Source organism: Lagopus leucura, unplaced genomic scaffold (assembly GCF_019238085.1).
Source record: "Lagopus leucura isolate 7727_CA_CO unplaced genomic scaffold, USGS_WTPT01 Super-Scaffold_100012, whole genome shotgun sequence".
Lineage (NCBI taxonomy): Eukaryota > Metazoa > Chordata > Aves > Galliformes > Phasianidae > Lagopus > Lagopus leucura.
In genome coordinates this window covers 14,726,472-14,747,149 of record NW_024962267.1, presented here as the reverse complement: position 1 = coordinate 14,747,149, position 20,678 = coordinate 14,726,472, and the positions used below count along the sequence as shown (strand labels likewise).

General features: G+C 39.4%; 1 protein-coding gene across 2 annotated transcripts in view; it reads right to left on the bottom strand.

The window, feature by feature from the left end:
• Positions 1-4,131: 4,131 nt before the first annotated feature.
• Positions 4,132-20,678, bottom strand: part of COL5A2 (collagen type V alpha 2 chain) — a 161,912-nt gene continuing 145,365 nt past the window's right edge. For both annotated transcript variants that reach the window (XM_042874511.1, XM_042874510.1), the window contains 16 exons: positions 20,024-20,131; positions 19,868-19,921; positions 19,631-19,684; positions 18,528-18,689; positions 18,308-18,415; positions 17,027-17,134; positions 16,845-16,898; positions 16,375-16,482; positions 16,207-16,260; positions 14,895-15,002; positions 13,977-14,030; positions 12,863-12,970; positions 10,761-11,052; positions 9,387-9,574; positions 6,955-7,179; positions 4,132-6,082 (listed from right to left, as the gene is read on the bottom strand). In XM_042874511.1, the coding sequence (XP_042730445.1) occupies positions 5,936-6,082; positions 6,955-7,179; positions 9,387-9,574; positions 10,761-11,052; positions 12,863-12,970; positions 13,977-14,030; positions 14,895-15,002; positions 16,207-16,260; positions 16,375-16,482; positions 16,845-16,898; positions 17,027-17,134; positions 18,308-18,415; positions 18,528-18,689; positions 19,631-19,684; positions 19,868-19,921; positions 20,024-20,131 (1,932 nt within the window). In that variant the 3' untranslated portion in view covers positions 4,132-5,935. The remainder of the gene's footprint in view (positions 6,083-6,954; positions 7,180-9,386; positions 9,575-10,760; positions 11,053-12,862; positions 12,971-13,976; positions 14,031-14,894; positions 15,003-16,206; positions 16,261-16,374; positions 16,483-16,844; positions 16,899-17,026; positions 17,135-18,307; positions 18,416-18,527; positions 18,690-19,630; positions 19,685-19,867; positions 19,922-20,023; positions 20,132-20,678) is intronic.

The window sequence follows — 20,678 nt, the reverse complement described above, 5'->3', positions numbered from 1 at the left end:
CACTCTAAGGATCTTCAGTAATAAAACTGAGGACATGAATATGTACTATACCCAAAGAAAAGCTAATAATTAGGTAAGGAAAGCACCTGATAGAGAGAGACCGTGAACTTCTGTGCTCATGCAGAGACAGCAGAACAACCACTGAGCTAGAGCAAGGTGAAAGGGAAAGGCCCATATGCAATGAGAGTGGAGAAACTACACCTCAAGTTGTTCCAGCCTTTAAGAAGAAAAAATGGAGGCTAATTCCTTTTCTCTGTCACTCTGCCCCTGAAGCATTCACACTCAAACCTGTAAGCTGAAAAAGCCTCATTCAGGGAGGACTAAACCATTAATGCCTTGTTTTCCTCACCCTGTAAGCATCCAAACAGAAAGAGCTCTCTGTAAGGCTGTGATCACCTTAGACACATGCATTCAGAGCCACAAGAGTAGGCGACATGCACTTAAGAGGCTCTGCTTTATAATAAGTTACCACAAGATGAGAAAAAATAGCCAATTTACAGAAGTGACTAAAGCCAGCTGGCTTTACACATCGCTGTATCAGGAAAGCGACCACTGCTCTGTCTCTACCGACTCCCGGTGGGTGGCAAATGCCATATGGGGCTGGTTACAGCAGTGGAAGCAGACCGATCTGGGCCGCTGCAGTGTGGAATGATATTGCTGCCCAGGTAGAGAACATGGCTGCAATTGAATTGCTTTGGCCTTTTTGACACACCCTGCGGTTACTTGGTCAGTAGCACAAAACTCTTAATACCAGGGTTGCAGGTTCAAGCCCCACACCAAACAATTAAAACCCCTCCAAATGAAGGTGATCTGTGGCTTGCACTCTGCTGCCACAGGGGTGGAAACACAGCCCCGCCGTTTGTTAGGGGCTGATACCCACTGCACTAGAACAGGGGAAGCTCCTGACCAACTGCAATGCATCAACAACAACATCATGTGGGGCAGCACAGCAGAAGTTTTTAAGAAAGGGAAGAAAATAATCCAAATCTTTCTAAAAGCTGGTTTTGCAATAAGGCAAATCAATGGACCTGCACAGGAGATCCGGTTCTTAGGAATCAAATGGCAAGATGAACATCATCAGATCCCTGTGGACGCGATCAATAAAATACCTGGCCTCTTCTCTGCCGACTAACAAAAAGGTCAGAGAAGAGCACATCTGCAGTACCCACAACCCTCATCAATTAGTCCTGAGCTTACTCCAATCTCTATGACAAGCCCCATGTTGGGCACCACACGGTTGCAGTTTAACCTGCTGCATGGCTCAGCACCACACGGTCATTCACTCCCTCTTCCCAGCTGAGATAAAACTATCTACCAAGAAAGAAGAGGAAAAAGATGGATAACTGTTATGACTATACATACACATACACACACACACACACATATATATATGAATGCTTATAACAAGCAATACATGAGCAAATTGCTCACCACTCCCCAACTGATGGCTAGCTAGCTCCCAAGCAGTGCAAGAGAGCCAGATGAATCCGGCTCCCTTCAGAACTCCTTCCACCTGATGCCGTATGGTATGCAATATCCCTTTGGCCAGTTTAAGTCATCTGTCTTAATTCCATTCCCTCCCAGCTCCTTGGGCCCTTTGCTGTGAATGGCTGTGGCTCTACACAACACTGCTTAGCAGCAACTTTAAACATCCATGTGTTATCAACATTGTTTTTTCCCTGGAACCAAAACACAGCATCATACCAGACTCACTAAAGAAAAAATTCCATCCCACCTGAAACTAAGACAAGAGCTAAGCTCCTCAGGAAATACAGAAGGGACAAGAACATTTGCTTCTTTGTAAAGCTACATTATTAACATTGCTTCAGTATGCAGAATATAAAGCAACGCTAATATTGCCCAGCTAAACCACTGGGCAAGGTAAATGTAACACCATGACCAATTCTCTTCTGTGTCCCTTATTTTTCAAAACAAATTAACATGTGATGTCAGGTAGCAGTAAGAGAAAACATCTCAGAGAAGGAATAATTAAACTGCTATCAAAATAGGAGGTGAGTGACTACTAAAACTAGTCAAACAGTAAAACAGTGAAATAAGAACAGACTCGGCAATACTTGAACCCCAATTCATTGCTCATTGTGCTTGCAGAGAAACACACTTTTCCATTTCTGGAAATATTTGTTACAACCTTCCTGGCCCTTACCAGATTTGAAAGATCGTCCACAATTTTTCTCCCTAAGAAAGAACAAATTCTTTTCAAGTTTTAAAATGTAAGAAATTCGCAAGTTAAAAACGCTGTAAGGAGCCATCAGTGTTAGGAGTCGCTCCAAGAGAAAAGAAATCCAAGATGGATTCTGAGTATGACAGCAAAGCCCAGATGTTGAACAATTAAGGAATTCTAGAGTATAGAGAATATATATATATATATAATCTATATATATATCTATTATATATTATAGAGAATAGCTCTAGAGTTCATACTTGGCTGCTTCATTGTTCTCAGTGAAAGGACGGGATCCTGTAGCACTGATAGGGCCGCTCACAGCAGCCTATAAACAGCCACGTCATTACATACAAAGTCCGATATTTTATGTCAACAGTTCAGTGACACAGGGATAAAAGCTGAACAGTGAGATACAAGCTTAGGAACAATCCGGATGCACTGGTTAAAATCTTTTTAGCATCTCAATACTGCTTACTCTCAACATCAAAACTACATAGCATCATAGTCAACTCCACCATTATCATCATTCACTATGGTGCCAAATTATCAGCAGCAAACAATGGGATTTCACCTCCTAGATGAGAAGTTAGTGGCTGTTGCACAGCTGCATTTGAGAGGTGCCAGCTAGAACTGCAGGGCTCCCAGTAGATCTCTCTCTCAAGGCAGCGTTCTATAGGAGAATCATAGAATCGCAAGGATGGAAACGACCTGCAAGATCATCTAGTCCAACCACCCTCCCATTCCCAGTACCACAAGCTATTAAACCATATCTAAACCGTACCTCGTAGCTCCAGAGTCGCTTAGGAAAAACAAGTAACCATCTCTTACAACTATCAAATTCATCTCGATTCAGCCTTTGACATTTCATTATCCTAACTGTTCTGAAGTGCCTTTTCTACTATTTCTGAAGCCACCTGCAACAGAGACAGAAGAGTTGTACTAAATGTCCTAAATAGCTGATATTTAATTAATGCTACTTTATGAGCTAATCAATGTCTTGCAAATCATCAGATCATTCAATCTACGCTCTTGGAATTCAAGATGTATTTACCTGAGACCATGCTATGTGACGAGAAAAGCCATGTTCCCATAATCCACCCTTCCACCCACTCTTCCTATTATTATTTTAAAAATTATTATAAAGACTCTTTATTAAACTTCATGTGAAGGTTCTGCCTCAGCTGTCCTCCAGTGATGGTTTTTTACAGAAGACTGTCTCGGGGTGCCTTACAGCTAAAGCTCTCTTTCACTACTTGAGGTGCATCCCTGTGGAAATACTGCACGCTTTGTATGGAGATGGAGGTGTGATAAGAACAACTCAAAAAGGGAAGTAATAGGTGCTCTTATAGTTACATACACTTCTCCTTCAAGAACCTCACAAAAATAATTACAATAAACAGGGATTTTTACACTTCACTGACAAAACACAAGAAATTTAAAATAACTTTCTAACATTATCTATACACCAAATGTTATTTACTTTGTGCATCTGACTGACGCTTAGAGGCGTGATCACAGACCCTGGATAACACGTGTGCATGAACGTGTTAGAGCGAGCCAACAGATTCCTCAGATTATTCCCTGCAATCAATACAGTGTAGATTTCCTATTAAGGATCCAATGCAACATGCCGAGTCATGAGTCACATATTAACAGTAATTCTACGCTGGTAAAAGAAAAAAAATCCTACTGCTCCCAACAGGGAAAAGAAAGAAAACAGATTACGGTGATGAGCATCTTACAGTTCTATGTTCCTAGTCCCAGTGGATGTGCATATGGACAATCTGGAAACTTCCAAAGCTCCTACATTTTCAGAAGGAAGAAAGGAACGTAAATCCTTGCCCGCCTTGATACAGTACAGCCTTATGGCTCATCCAAAAGCTGTTATCTGTCAGAGGTAACTTACATGGACGCGTGGAATCAGATAAATCGCACTTTACCCAGTCTTACGTAAAACCATTTTAATTGCTGGAGTCTCAAAAGCAATATCAGTTTGGCAGCCTTCCTAGAGTTTCTTGTGACAGCTCCACGCAAACTGACAACTACCCTGTGAGAACTGTGACAAAATAAGGTGTTATTCAGCATACTTTCATTTCCCTATGTGTAAAATACTTCAGGCGAACACACTGCAAAGAAGTTATTCAAACAGCAACAAAAAAAAAATGCTTCCATTTTTACCTTTCTGGAAATTAATTGATACGGAACACACTGGAAGGAGTTTTACAAAAAGGAAACCACTTAAATAGCGAGAAGCATGTATTTAATTAAATGCTTTGCAAAGATACATGAATAAAGCTATGTGCATGACTTTCTTTAGGGATGGCCCCAGATGTTTATTTTTTATTTTTTTAAAGAAACAAACAAAAAACTTGGAGAGCACAGATGCAATTAAGAAATAAAAAACTAAGTAAGTAATTTTGTACCCACATACTTTACAAAATAAAGCATGCTGGTGGTACAAAACATCTTATACACTGTATGACCAACAAATAAATGCACTGTAACATTGTTCTCTCAAACACAGTAAGCCTAACAGCTAAACTCTGAAAATGATACTGAGTCAGCATCTTTATTTCGTCAGCCTTCTACAGAGCTGTTTAGCACCATCACTTTTTTTTGTTTGTTTTTTTTTGCCCTGCCTATCGCCTTTCTCAAAATAATAACAGAAGCATAGCACCTTTCAGTACCTAAAATAACAAAACGAATATTAAATGCATCCCAACTTTCAGAGATGAGGTAGCTCACGCTAAGAAATGGTGGAATTTCTTTGCCTTGACAGTTTGAGACCAGCAAGTCAAAATTACTGGCAATGCGTGTCTGGATGCCAGTTAAAAATCAGGGATTTCTAAAATTTCTCTCTTTATTAGCAACTGGTCTGGTACACACATGAATGATCGGCAACACATGTAACACTGGCACCGTATATAAGATGCTGGCATAATTTGATACATAATGGCTTATTAGATGGGCAAGTATTGGAAAACAATCAACAAGTGTTGGCTTTGCTATATATGTTGAAGATCAATCATAATTTAATGGAATTGCACAGATCCATCGTGAGAAGTGACATCAGGCCTCAAAACTTAATAAATGGGACACTTATTCTGAAATCTTGTATTTACCCCAGTAGTAATTCTACTTCATAAATTAATGGTGGCTGTAGAAAACTCTTACGAGCAGACTATTATATAGAAAAGCGCAAGAAAGACAACGCCAGGTTCAGATGATCCTGTCCGAGAGATTTCCGTCTACAAGAGACACGGATAGCTATGACGGTAGCAACCACAGGAAGATAAACTGGGGTAGAGAGAGTAGATAGGACTGAAAAATATCAAACAGTTCACAAAAGCGCTCCACTTTTCTGTTATTCGTTATGCATCCAAGCAAAAGAAATTACCATTAGAGCTTTACGTAGTCCCACATAAAAACTATCTATTTTGAATACCTGTAAATTCTGAAGTAATCTGAAAGAAAAGCGAGGAAAAGGATTCGTGTTATCTTTAAAAAGGTGGTCCTTGTTTCTCTCATAATTGTACTGCTGCGCAAGAAGTTGGTTCAACCATTTAAAACGGAAGGTTTGTAAGTAAAATAAATATTCAAAAGGAGGCTGGGCATTTAGAAACTGTATATACAGTGCTGATCCGATATCAGCCATTACTTCAAGAGTCCCAGGATTAACTTCAATCAGTCTAAGTTCATGAGTTTAATTGCTGTTGCGGCTGAGTACCATTTTAATTTCCCCCCTTCCTCTTACACAAAACAAACTGGCCCAATTTCAATTCCAAATTCCTGGTCAGTGCTGCCAACATCCACCGGTGCGATATCTATGATAGGCAGGCGTGCCACGTTCTGCGTTCTGTACTCAAAGATTGTCTTGCCCACGTTGCCATTACGTTTCTGAAAGACAGAAAAAAAAAAAAAAAGGAGAAAAATTAATCCAGATCTCATCTAAAGTCCAGCTGGGTGAGTCAACTGTCTGGGATATTTCAGGATTATCTCACTGTACCTCTGCTGAGCAATCCTCTCCTCTCTGCACTGTACCTTATTTTAAAACGTATATGTCTCGCTTTCATTGTGATGAACAGACCTGTCCAAATGATACAGGAGGATTCCCCCCTCAAGACGGATTGATTTTTCCTTTCATTATTAATTTCTTCTTTCTGTGTATATGTACCTGCACGCACATACTTGAAGTACATTCCTTTAAAACACGGAGAGTATTCTGATTTATATCAAGTGCAAGACTAATTTTAGTCAAATTTTGCCCATCTCTTGGATTTAGCTGAGAATGCTATTGACAAAATCTACACTATACTCACTCACTGGATTTAAGGCTACTAAAACTTTCTGGGGAAGGAACATTTTCCTCTCCATTTCAGTCAGTCTGAAATGACTAAATACCAAAGAATTTTCTCTAGAGTACTGCTGCAGTAATCCTACCCACTTGGCAGACCAGTGCTTGAGATTATTCGATGTATGAGATTTCACACAGAAATAACAAATACTGTTTGCAAAATTGCAAATTGGGAAGATATGTATCCTCAGTGTGCTGACTAATAACTACTAATTTAAAAATATCCTCTAAAGACATTGATTACACATACTGAGAATTGCAGTAAAATGCCTATTCAGTTACTTCTGTAACTCTTAGTGAAATTCTGCAGCGTTATATTTTTCTTATTCTATGGATTGCTTTCCAAATCAAGAATTGCCACCATCAAAAGCTAGAAGTCCTGTTCTTCCATGCCAAGAACAGAAAGTCAACTTACAGAACAGCTGTCGTGAAGAACAGTGTATCTGAATCGGCTGTTTCCCTCTGCCTTGATCTCCAGGTCATTGGCCCCTTTCAGAATGACAGCTTTCTTCAGGCTTTTAGTTTGGTCATCCATGTACCCAACGCTGTTCTTACAGAGGTAAGTGATATTCTGGGAAGCTTCCTTTGACAGGAGGCGCAGGAATGTCATTTGAGTGACAGCTGTATCCCCGTACACAAACTGAGAAGACATGAAATAGATCATCATTCATAAAAATTCAATAACAGCTTGTGAATTTTATAAACATCACTGCTGTAACTCTTCCCAGACACGATTAGCAGGAGCTTTACTATATAAAATCTAAGAATGATTTCTTTCTTAATTTCCTGGATGCTGAGGATGAGGAAACAATAATAGCCTGTATCAGGGATCATTTTGGGAGAATTTTGGCCATTCAGCTCTGAAGCTGAACAACAGAAAGGCGGAATGAAATAGTGCTTTACAACAAGCTCAACTGGAATGAGAAAAGTCAAGCTGAGAAAGTCCTTTTATAGCGTACCCACTATATTGCAACTGCAGTAGGTGGTTTTCTACAGGTCATGTACCGCATGTAGAAATGTCACAAACAGCCAGTTTGACTACATAAATTCTGCATATAGATACCCATCACATAATTAGCTTCCGCAAAAATATGAATGTTTTATGATGTGCCATTGTTTCTAAAAAACATTATAGCAGTATTACTACAAATAACAACGATGTTTGAATTCTTGACAATTTTTCCCCTCATGCAAAGATTCCATTTGATTTGTGTTTAGCAAATCGTTACACCATAGAAAAAAGTTAAGAAAGACTAAAAATGAAAACGTTTCACTGGAACTGGCAAGGAAAAAAGAAAATCCTGCATGTCACCGCTGTCATTTATCATAAAATGTTATCTTTGCTTAGCAACATCAGACGTGTATTAATTAGCATCTGTAGTAAGTGCATATAACTACTAAACAGTTTCTAATGCAAGCTACCAAATCGAGCAGCGTTTTCAAAAATGAAATATTCTTTTACAGTTTTACTCAAAATCACAGAATTACAGAGTGGCCTGGGTTGAAAAGGACCACAATGATCATCTAGTTTCGACCCCCCCTGCTATGTGCAGGGTTGCTGACCGCCAGACCAGGCTGCCCAGAGCCACATCCAGCCTGGCCTTGAATGCCTCCAGGGGTGGGGCATCCACAGCCTCCTTGGGCAACCTGTTCCAGTGCTGCACTGCCTTCTGAGTGAAAAACTTCCTCCTAATATGTAATCTGAACCTCCCCCGTCTCAGTTTAAAACCATTCCCCTTTGTCCTGTCACTATCCACACTCATGAACAGCCGTTCCCCTCCTGTTCACATGCTCTCTTCCAGCATTGGAAGGCCACAACAAAGTCTCCCTGGAGCCTTCTCTTCTCCAACTTAAAAGCTAATTTCTTCCTCCAAAGAGCACAGTACTTCAAAACAAAACAAAAAACCTCTTTATGTAGCGCTGCGGGCAGCTAAATGTCAACTGTGACCTCTTGGTTCAAGGAAAGTTCTCCAAAACTTCACAGTAAGTGAAAGCATCTCAAAAAAAGCAATCAATGCCACATATTTTCTTAATGCTACATCTGTTCGAAACTCTAACCTGTCAACAGGAACTCTCTGATTGATAAAATCCCTATTATATTTACCCATTACATGTTCATTTTTAAGATATTTAATTGCTCTATGTGAAATAACAGCTGAAAATATATTTGTTTTTAATTTAATGAACCAGGAATAAAAATTATTAAAAGGTGGTCCATTAATTATGTTTTACATAGCATGAATTTCTGTCACTTAGCAGGAGAGTTCAGCCTAACTTAGGAAGCGGGCTTATCACAGAAAGAAAACTGAACAGAAAGCTAAGGACAAAGTTCTTGTTTGCCTAGAAACTGACAGACTCAGCATTGAGTACTTGAAAACTAACGACAGCCTTATTTTCTACAAAAAATAGATACAACGAGAGAATTTCAATGAGTCTTGTAATTTTCAGCACTAAAGAGCTTTCTTTCAGAAAGCGTAGAATTCAATTAAAACAGGAGCAACTGCAGTCACATATTAGGGCAAAGATACACAGTAGGGACAAATAAACTAAGTTTCTAAAGTAGATTGTCAGAAGAGCTGACAATTTTTAGGGCTGAAAATTTTTAGGGCCAAGAGAAATAAACATCTACCAGCAGTGGCAGATCAGTCCTGCCTTAGATGTACAATTTTTTCCCCTTCTATAATAACTGTATAATAACAAATAATTGTGTATAAGTCAGTCAAATCAAGAAACAAAATGTTGTAATTGAAATCAAATTTGCTCGGTAGAGCAGATGAAATTCTACATCAAAAGGAAATAATGTTCATCACAAGTAGCTAATTCTTGAAACTAAATACATTTAGTTACCTGCGATCCCCTGTTCATATCAAGGCCGTACCAAATGGGCTTCAAGTCAGATGATCTGCTGGCCCACCATGTTTTACGTGGAATAGTTGATGGATTTGCAGAAATGCAGGTCTCTCCAGTTTCCATGTTGCAGTATACTTTTATAGCATCTTCAACACATCCCTGATTAGGATCAATCCAATATTCACCTGCCAAGGATATAAAGTATAAAATTCTGTTATATTGCCACGATTCTTAAAACAATAGGGAAGATACAAACAAAACAATGCCTCGACAGTACAAACCACAAGGAAAAACAAGCATTTGCTTCATGTAACCACCCAATATTGACATGCACTTCGCTTTAAAGTCGTGTCAGATGCAAGCCAATCAGCCTTTCAAATATTTCCCAACCAAGGAATCAAGACTTGACAGCTGTAAAGTTGCTCAAATCTATTTCAAAGCTCCTGGCCGCTCCAATTGCACAGAGAACAAGTAAGGGTTAGACACAAATTTTTGCTGCAGATGCCTCTCCTAACGTTGATGCTGGTGGCAGTGCACCAGGAAACAAGGGAAAAGATGGTAAGGGGTACAAAAACCATCTGCCTTCCAGTCTATCAGTGGCAACTCATATTAATTAGGGAAACTCCAACTGTCACATTAGCATTTTACCACCTACCAACTGCCAGTAAGAAGCAAAACTCCAGATGGAACGAAGTCATATGTCATCAATCCTATTTTGATTAGTAATATTTTGAGCTAATAGCAATTAAGCAAATATTCACAACTGATGTAACTATCTATCTCTGCCATCATCTAAGCAGTACTTCCTAACTACCTGCTGGTAACCTCCAGAAGCCGACCGCCATGAAGTAAGAACTATTTTACATGTAAAAATACATAAAAATATGAAAGAAGGGGGTCACCTCTTCTCCCACGTAACCAGCGACAGGACTAAAGGGAATGGCATTAAGTTGTGCCAAAGGCATTTGGATTGGATATAAGAAGAATCTCTTCTCAGAAGGAGTGGTGAGGCATTGGAACGGGCTGCCCAGGGACGTGGTGGAGTCACTGACCCTGGAGATGCCCAACACGGAGATGTGGCACCGAAGGATACAGTTTAGTGCACATAGCGGTGACAGGCTGATGGTTGGACTGGATGATCTTAGCAGTCTATTTCAACATTAATGATTCCATTCTATATACCAAATGAATAAATTGGCATGTATTAGAATATATATCTAATAGGCAAGAAGAAATACTTTCCTGTGTGGGAGAAGTTTTTGAGTTCCTAGTGTTCATGCCGGATTAGACCGAACTCAAAACTACACGCTTTTTTCATGACTAAGTATACACTGGAAATAAGACAGACTCTTATGGCATGTTCACACTCACCACTCTTCTTGGATGGGTGGCACAGTTTCAGGTCATCACAAGTCCGTGCCGGGTGTTTCTTCGAACCGTCTGGGCTGCGCATAGTCTCAATCTGGCTGCTCAGTGACTTCAGCGTGGCATGGACTCCTGGGTCTGTTTTATTGTGGTCATCAGGAGCTGCTTCATCTTCAGTAAACTCTGGTAGCGGATCTGCCATAGCATCATCATAGTGTCCCATGATGTCACCGATGGCAGCAGTGAGGTGGCCTGGAGGGCCTGGGGGACCAGGAGGGCCAGGATCACCCGGTGGACCCTAAAGTACAACACAACAACAAAAAAAATAGCAATAGAGGCACAACAGAGTAAATACAGAGTAAAATGACAGAGAAGCAAGTCACTAAACAACAAAACTTTGGGGCCATTCACTCTGACATGGAGGAAAAATTCACATATAGGTAAACACTGCACACTTCCAAGAACAGAGAAAAGAGATTAGCACTGCACACGAGGTACTGCATTCTAAGATTAGAGCTGCACCCTGCTTCACATCTTCACTGTCTGTCTTAATATCTTGCTCAAATTCTTCTCAATTTAGCTTTCAGACAACAGCTGGAAGAAGTCATCAAAGCCTCTTGATTCCAGTTTTTTTTAAGTCATTTGTCCCTCCTTGTTCTCAAATCCGAGTCTAACAGCTTTATTTCCACACAGCTGCAAGCAATTTTCAGAGCAATCTAAAATTCCTGCCTTCCATGAGTCAGCTCAAGCACACTTTCAATTAGTAAAATCTGGAAGGAAAATTTGGAAACAGAAATACCTATACATTTATCCTGCACAGTTCTGAGCTTTCTGGCAACAGATCACCAAGATGTGAATGAGAATCCACATCATCCTGACTTGGAACAGCAAGTATTTTTCCAAAAAACAATATTTTTCCTAACGTTGAGGTCTGTCTGTCCACCTGGACTGTGATATCTACAGAGGCAACTGAGTCTTGAGATAAATAAGATATCTGTCAGCAAGCATTATATGTCCACCTGCACGTTCCGAGAGCTCTTTGGCAACAGAAAGCCTGCAATATACCCACACTGTAAGCCTGATGCTCTGGTACATGAGATGGTATATTATAATGTGGCACTTCCTTTGAGGTTAATTACTTCAGAATTCACAACTAGCATTCCAAATTACGATAGAGCATACAGCCAAACAAATATATGCTGCATCTCTCAAATGAAACATTTAGCATTTGTTCCTTTTTTGTTCCAATTATTAGTTGCATGCAAGTCAACATGAGAAGCAAGACTGAAAATACTGCTATGTAGTATTCCTTGTATTGTCTCATTATACTAAAGAACTATTTAGATACACATTTTATTCTACACAGAGTATTCATTCACTGTTGATGTTTCAGCAGAAATTGAAATACTAATAATTGGTAGAAATTAAAATGAAATAGAGTAAATATTAGCACGTGATAAAGACAGTAAACATCATTAATGTTTATTCTATGATGCAGAAATAAACAGCTGAAAATGCCTTCTCTTATTTGTTAGTTTAGGAACATTTGTTCTACCTTTTCTGCCTTATTTCTCAAAACGAGCAACATTATTTCTTAACTCTTCACACCATCACCCGTGCCAACCCTTTCTCAAATCCCTCCAGTTTCCAACTATCCTTCTGGGGATGATATAACATATGTTTTATAAATTAGGGTATCATTAACTGATAAATCTGTAATATGCCCGCTGGATTTAGAGAAGTTTAAGACTTTGGCCAAAGCAGAGTTTTTATTTGCTCATTGTCAGTGGCTTAAAACTTCTGTCTGAAGGTCAGCTGAGCTCAGTATTAGTTTGTGCTGGGATTAATGGACTGAAGAATTTCCTGAAAGCAAAGCATGGTAGAGCAAGCTGCTGGAAATCTTGGTGATTAAGATGGGGGACGTCAAGAGGTTCAGAAGATAATGAATGAGATATTAGCCCTTTTGTTGCATGATCACCCCAGTTAGCTGTTGGAGGAACTGTATCCAGTATCACGATGTGTCTGGAGTTTGTGGATGTTTGATAAAGCTGCAACGTACTGTAAAAAAAATCTCATTATTTTAAAGTAACCTATTTCCATCAACTTACCTCAGGTCCAGCTTCTCCTACACTTCCTCTAACACCAGGAGGCCCGATTGGTCCTAGTGGTCCAGGACTTCCATCTTTGCCTGATGGACCAACTGGACCTGGAGGACCCTACACGAAATTGGAGAAAGAAGAAACCTATTTTAGCACTGAACAACAAAGTTAAACAAAACCACCTTTCTACAAACAATCACGGAATTTCAGAATTGTTGGGGTTGGAATGAACTTCTGGAGCTCCCCCAGTTCAACGCCTCGCTAAAGCACATCCCCTACAGCAGGTTCCACTGCAAAGTTTCTGGGCAGGTTTTTAATATCTCCAGAACAGGAGAATCCACAATCTCTCTGGGCAGCCTGCGCTGCAGTGTTCTGTAACTCTAAGTGAAAAGTTTTTCCTCATGTTCATATGGAACTACTTGTGTTCCAGTTTGCACCTGAAGCTCCTTGTCTTGTCGCTGGGCACCAGTGAGAAGAGCCTTAAAACTTCAATACAATTATTTGTATTACCAAACTTCAAAAATAATCATTTTTGTTCTCTAATGCTAAAAAGGCAGTTTCAATATTCTTCCAAAGTCAGTCACCTCAGACAACATACTTTGAATTCAGTGACTACCTTTGCCTAAAAGATTTAAGTCCAACTTCAAATGCTACATCTTAGAGCAGTCACTGTATGCCCACATTCATACAGACCCAGAGACATCCTGTTACTCCAGAACACACCAAGAATCATACTTCTCCTTGCCCTTGTTAAAAGGGCACTTTTTCACTATTTCCCCAGGGGATAGTGAAGTCCAAAAAGTAGAACAGCCACATATGTGGCTTTGCATCAGATGTAGCTTAAGTGTCTGTATAAAGAGACTGCAGATCCTGAACTTCTCATCTAGCTCTCTTCATATAACTTTCTTTTGTTAACTATTTTCATCTAACTACATTTTATGTTAAGCCTCATTTATTTAGCAAGGTAAATCTCTCAGCAGAGATGTGGCAAAAAAAGATATGGCAATAAACCCATAATACTAAAATCAATAAAAGTCAGAAAATTAAAAACGAAACTGAAATAGAAATCTAATTGTGGAAAAAACAAATGGGAAAAAGTCCCAGACTGAATCTTTATACTCACCCGAGGACCAAATGGGCCTGGAATCCCAGGACTACCCTGTTCACCAATAGGGCCCTAAACAGAAAAAAATTATAATTGTGATACTTAAAGCACGTTCTTTTAGTCTTAAAAAGACACTGTGCAATATAGACCTTAGTGTGTGAATATATTTATATTATATTTTAACAAGGGCAAGTACCTTTCCTTCTCCTGATTAGTTTTCATCTTATTCTCTTTTTCACTAAGACATGGCAACAACAGCAATCTCAATTCAAATAAATAGAAGAATGGTGCTTAGGTACACTGATAAAGTTGTTTCTGCAGAACAGGCTTGCTTCATGCCATTTACAATCAGTGCTATTATAAAGTCCAAAGATGCTTCACGTGGTGCTTAATTTGTTTTGGTGGGCTTTTTTTGATTGACTCTTTGCCTACTGGTTGAAACATTCAGCTCTTACACAGGATCAGTGACCAGCTGTCAAAAAATTTTCCGTTTTACTTCCAATCAACTGCCACTGAATTCATGAAGTTCTTACAAGTACTGGAGAGAAAGAGAGAGGGGACTGTCATAGTCCTCATGAGATTCTGGATTTGATTTCCTGACTGTTAAAATACAGCGTCAAAAAAATACTCCGCATTCTAATGTAATTACCCAAAGGGACCAAATTCTGAATAGCAGAGTGCAGTTCTCGCAAAGCAAAGGTTTACTTCACTACCAAGTAGTATTGTAATATTGCAATAAAAATAATTAGCAAGTGCAGGCCGACAGGCCACCCAAAAATACCTAATGAGAAAAAAAAAAAAAAACCACAAACAAAAAAATATAACTTGTGATTTTGTTCTTCCTTTGTGAGTTTTTGTTGTTGTTTTTTATTATGCTTCTACCACATGGTTTAACTGCCACGAAAATATGATTACAGTATAAACAAAACAGCTTACAGGAGGACCAGGAAGACCTTGAAGCCCAGTGAAACCTCGGTGTCCTTTCTGGCCCCTGTCACCTCGATCTCCATTGTCACCTTTGTCACCACGAGGCCCTTGGGGACCCTGTAACAATCAGTAATTATACGTAAAATTCCAAACTGGGAAACAAAACAAAACAAAACAACCCCTCATTTTCTTTTACGTGCTGCATTCAGAACTCCCTCACTTCTAAAGATAAAAAGAATATGATGCTGAGGCAGTTCCAGGAAGTGTAATTGTTACCAAAGCATAAGCAAACAATAACAAAAACTGCGTAACACTTAATTACAAGTGTGATAATCAGCTTAGTCTGCTTAACTTCATAATACAGTAAAAAAAGACAAAAAACCGTAATAACACTACTAAATACCTTACACCATGAAATTTACACTGAGAAACATCTTTGTCTTACTGGACATAGGAAATTATTTCCATGGGCAAGACTGAAGTATTACAAACCTTTCACAGGCTTGTAACAATAAACAGAAAGCCCCCGAGTCGCACTTTCAATTCTTGAAGCTCCTTTTGCCTTTGTTATGATTGAAGTACAAGTGAAGTTACACTGCCTAACTGCAGACAAAAGTGTTTGGGCTCCCCGGTACAAATGGCTGGGTTCTCCTGCTGTCAATTTCGCTCTTGTCATTTTAGATTGAAAATTCCCACACTAATTCAAGAATCATTGAAAAAAAATGGCTCGTGCTCTCAGTTCTGTGTTTCTTATCACAAGTTTCATGCTAAATTTCTCAGTGCCAAATACCAAATAGTTTATCAACGGCATCATTATCGCTAACTTTCTTTCACTCATACAACTTCTGCTTAGGCTCTGGACAACATTCTTTCAATTTCCCAAGTTTGCAATTCATTTTTCTCCAATGTTGGATTATAAACGAATTATGTAACACAAAAAGATGGGGTTTGTTTGCTTTTCTATTGGATTGAATTCAGATTCTTCTAAGCTGAATAAGGCAGTTTCATGGGAACAGGTGATTTTTTTTTTTTTTTTTTTTTTTTTTTCTTTTATATTTCTGCCATTTTGCTCTAATAATCTGCCTTTAGCACTCATTTCTGCACTCTTAATGTGAACTGCCAGACAGATCATAGCCAATTACTGACTCAGGTCCACCATGCTCTGGACAACATCACACTCCAAAGAGACTTGAAAAGCATTTGGAAATCAAAGCACTTAACGTTGAAGCTTTGCTCAATATTCTGATTCAGGCTCTGTTTCTCACGCTCTGTTCTGTTAAAAGTATCTCAGATGAAATCATAAAGATTACAGAAAACTTACAGGCAAACCTCTTTTTCCTGCACGGCCTGGGGGACCCACTGGCCCTCGAGAACCCTAAAAGATTGCACAGAGAGGACATGTGTATCAATCCACAAAAGTAGACACAATACTATACATTTAGAAAATAACAAATTATTGAAACCAAACCAGAACAAAATGGTCACTTACAGTTTCACCTCTTTGACCTGCATCTCCCGGAGGTCCAACAGGACCTGGAGTTCCAGGACCTCCTGGAGAGCCAGGTAAGCCTGCAGGGCCAGGCTCCCCACGGTCACCCTGCGAAACATAATTTCAATATTATTTACCTGAAGAGAATGGAAGTACACTAAAACAACAAAAGTTAGCATTCTCAATGTATTTTCCCCTAAGCAATGAGACATTAGCATTCCTAATCTATTTTCTCACAACTGTGATCTACAAAGATATTCATTCCGTAAGAACTCAAGTCTGAGTTTCCAGGGACATGTGCTCTTAGCGAGGTGTCAATTTTGAGAGAATCTTCTTACTCAAAGCTGTAATATGCTTTTAAAGCAAATTCTTCACTCCATGAAAAATGAATGAAAAAAAAAAAAAAACCACTAAAAAAACACAATAATAAAATTGAGATTTACAGATTTAAGAAAATAACTTATTCTTACACGCTCTCCAACAGCTCCATCTCGTCCTGGAGTACCATCATTACCAGCAGGTCCCTAGAGTTATGAAACATATATGGCCATTGATTAGCTCCATAATCTCACACTTTCACAAGACAAACTAGAAATTTGTCTTTCTGTTGTTCTGGGTTTTTTTCTGCATATTCCTAGGCTCTAATACTTACTTCTGGACCAGCTTCCCCTACAGGTCCAGTGGCACCAGACTGGCCAATAGGTCCTGGGGGACCTTTATCACCGGGTGGCCCTGTGGGACCTTGTTTTCCTGGTGTACCCTAAGAGAAATGAGAAATGCCACATCAACATTTTAATCACTGAAAGAAGAAAGCACAAGAAAAATAATGCCTAGAAGACACTGCTCATGAACCTGAACTACCCTCAACATCATTCAATGCATCTGAGTGACAGGAAGGGCTGGAGCCAGCATCCACCCTCTCCTGGACTTCATTTAAGGGTCGGCAGTGGAGGCAAGGGGTTCTTGCCAAAGATCCCTGCATTCCTGCGACCTCCCAAGGGTAAGCAGATTCTTTCCTCTGTTTCTACTTACATGGCTGCTGCATTTGGGCATATCCTCACTTGCTGCAGCTTAGGACTTTGTCATGCTGCTATTATTGCTGTGCTTTCCATCGCATTATAGCATTTTAGTATTCTAATAGATTTTTAATAATATTTCATATACTGCAATGTTTTTAAGCAATTTATTTGTGTTACTCACTTTTAAATAGGGTTATATTGACTAAAAGCTTCACTTGACATTAGTCTGTCTAGGAGCAGATCATGAGTACCTAATTTCTTTGTCTATGTCTTATGGCCTTATCCCCAGCAGACAAAGTTCTCCCAACACTGGAAAAATGCAATGCACTTAGAATTCATCCACACCAATACGTTCTTTTAACCTGTAATAGTTCACACCTGTCAAACTATAAAGTGATTTCGTGGATCCAGCACTAGTGACAGAACTTCCATACTACCATTTTCATTGATACTTTATTTGATGTTTTTGTCTCCTAGATAATGAAGCTTTTTAATAAATACTGCAATGAAGTAAAGAGCACAACTGGCAACTGGGAATATTGTAGTTCACAATTTATGAAATAGCAGTTACAGAACATTTACTCACATTCAAGTGACTTTTGGACACCTAAGCATATAGTCTGGGGTGTTTTTTTCAAAGGTCTAGTTTCAAGTCAAATAAGAATATTTTAGCCAGATGCCTTAGCATATAACCCACTTGCTCTTAATTCAGGTCCAGGTCATCCAATAAATCAGAAATAACATCTCCCACCTCATACACTTTTTTGAGATTTAGTTATTTGCTATTCTCTCTACATTCACTCCAGGAATTTATGTTTTCCAGCTTTCTCTTCACATTACGGTGCGCTATGCTCTCATCCCACAAAGATGATGACAATATCCAAGGTTGGTATATCAGTTGGGCTGTTACTTACTGCAGGACCTGGCAGTCCTGGCATGCCTCTTTCCCCTCGCTGTCCTGGCATACCAACGATACCTCTTTGACCAGTAGTTCCTGCTGGACCTGGGGGGCCATCTGGACCCTGAAATTCACAGGAAATAAGATGATGCTACCATAATTTCTGTAGCAATAACATGACAAGACCAAGCCTGGAGTTAGTTGAGGGAGAAGTAATGACATGAAGAAGGACATACCGGCTGCCCATCTTCCCCTGCATCACCCTTGTCTCCAGGACCACCAGGGGGGCCGGCTGGTCCTCGATCTCCCACACGACCGTGAGAACCAGGATCACCACGAAGACCTGGGGGACCTTCTTTTCCCGGCTCACCAACAGGCCCAGCAGGCCCTGGAGCTCCCTAATAACATTTTAAAAACTTCGTTACAATGGACATTATTCTGATCAGGACAAACAACCACCAAGGACTGCTCTTTTTATTAACTTTAAATATGAACTCCAGGAGGAACAACGTGTGACAGAGCACAGACATAGTGTAATCTGATGTACAGCGGTGCTAGTCTCCCAGGATTTTAAAATTATATGCATGCTCAAGCCTTCTTCCTCACCCCATCACAATTTCAAATCCCTCCTTTAACATGCACTTTTATTTTTTTTATTTATTAACTTAAACTATACAACTACTGCTAAAACATTCTTTGGCCATGGTTTCCAATATCAAACACAAGTTCACGTTCAATGTTTTAAGAGTCATGTGGTCCAAAGGAGTGCTATCACTGGCCTTCTTTCATTTCTCAAATACCTCTAAAGGAATTCACATTCATATTAGGTTTTTCCATCAACTTCACCTTTGGGCAAACTTACCATGACTGCCATTTATTTCGTACAAAAATTACCCTGTGAAGATGAATCTTCACCTGTTGATCCACAGCTAAGTTTTCGTTTTACTCGAGAGTTTCTAAGAACGTTTACATATGAGAGATTTGGGTTTGTGTTTTAATTTTAATGGATCTCATGAGTAACTCCACTAATGAGAAACTAGCAGAGGCCTCGCCCTTTCTACAAAAACTTGCCTAACCTCAGTCACCACTGAAGAAAAAAAAGAACAAACGATAGAAAAGATTGTCACTTTGTTAACCCTGCAGAGTAGTTTGAGAAGCTAACAAGAAGTTTAACTAAACACTACATAATCCAGTGAAGTCACATAAGTCAGTGTTGACAAACTGCTCTCTTTCATAGCATCACATGGTAAACGTTGCTTCCCGCTTCACTCTATTTTATTCAAATGTTCAATGACTGAGTTATAATATACATCTATTACTGAAATGTCAATTGACTTACAGTAGGTCCAGGAGGTCCAACTCTTCCAGCAGATCCTGGGAATCCAGTAGCACCCTAAAACATATTTTAACAGCAACTTTATTAAAAGAAATACAGCACTGAAGTTACCTAAAGAGCTCCTAACCAAATTAGTGAAACTGCAAAATGCAAGCTGAGATGAGGAATGGCACACACATTGCATGAAGTTGTCATGTTAGATTGTCTACAGTTACCTCACAAAAAATAAAATCTACTTACAGGGGGACCCTGAGTTCCTCGACCACCTTTCAGACCAGGAACACCTGAAGGACCCTATGAGGAAAGGAGAAAGAGAGGAGTGATGGGGAACACTCAGAAGACTTTAAGCAGGATCAATCTATGACACTATTCTCTGACAATGCTGCTTATACTTACTGGTGGACCAGGAGATCCAGCAAGCCCCTGAGGTCCTGGAGATCCAGCATCTCCTTTCTGTCCAGGTTCCCCAGGTTCACCTTTCACACCTGGCTGACCATCAGGGCCCTATAAGAAATCATATTACAGAAGAAGCATCAGATCAGAGAATACCACATCCTTCTAACCCAACAGGTCACTTTGCAGAGAACATCAAGAAAGCAAAATGAAACATAAAACAGTGCTCAATAGGTAAATTCAAGGGAAACGTAATCATTCACCACAGTCTGCAGAAGATGACAGACACGGTTTTCTGAAAACTCTGTGAAGTCAGAATTCCCATTAAAAATATTTTCTAATTAATATTTCTCATCTCTTTAGATTTCGTATTTTCCTCAGAACCTTTTCCATTTGTAAAAGAAACTGAACCGACATTCTCTTTTCCAGTCCTTTCTTCCCAATAGTGAAAGCAGGCACCTAATTCCTTATGAGGGGAAGTTTGAGGTGTTCACTGAAAATCTCACAAATTTTCTATTTATTCCATTAATTCATACCATCTTCCACTAGTCACAGAGTAAATTTTACTACCTTCAGTAGATGACACTTCACAATCTGTTTTAATCTCAAAGGAACAACTAAGTGTATTCATGAAGATATGAAATCTGGTGAAAAATTA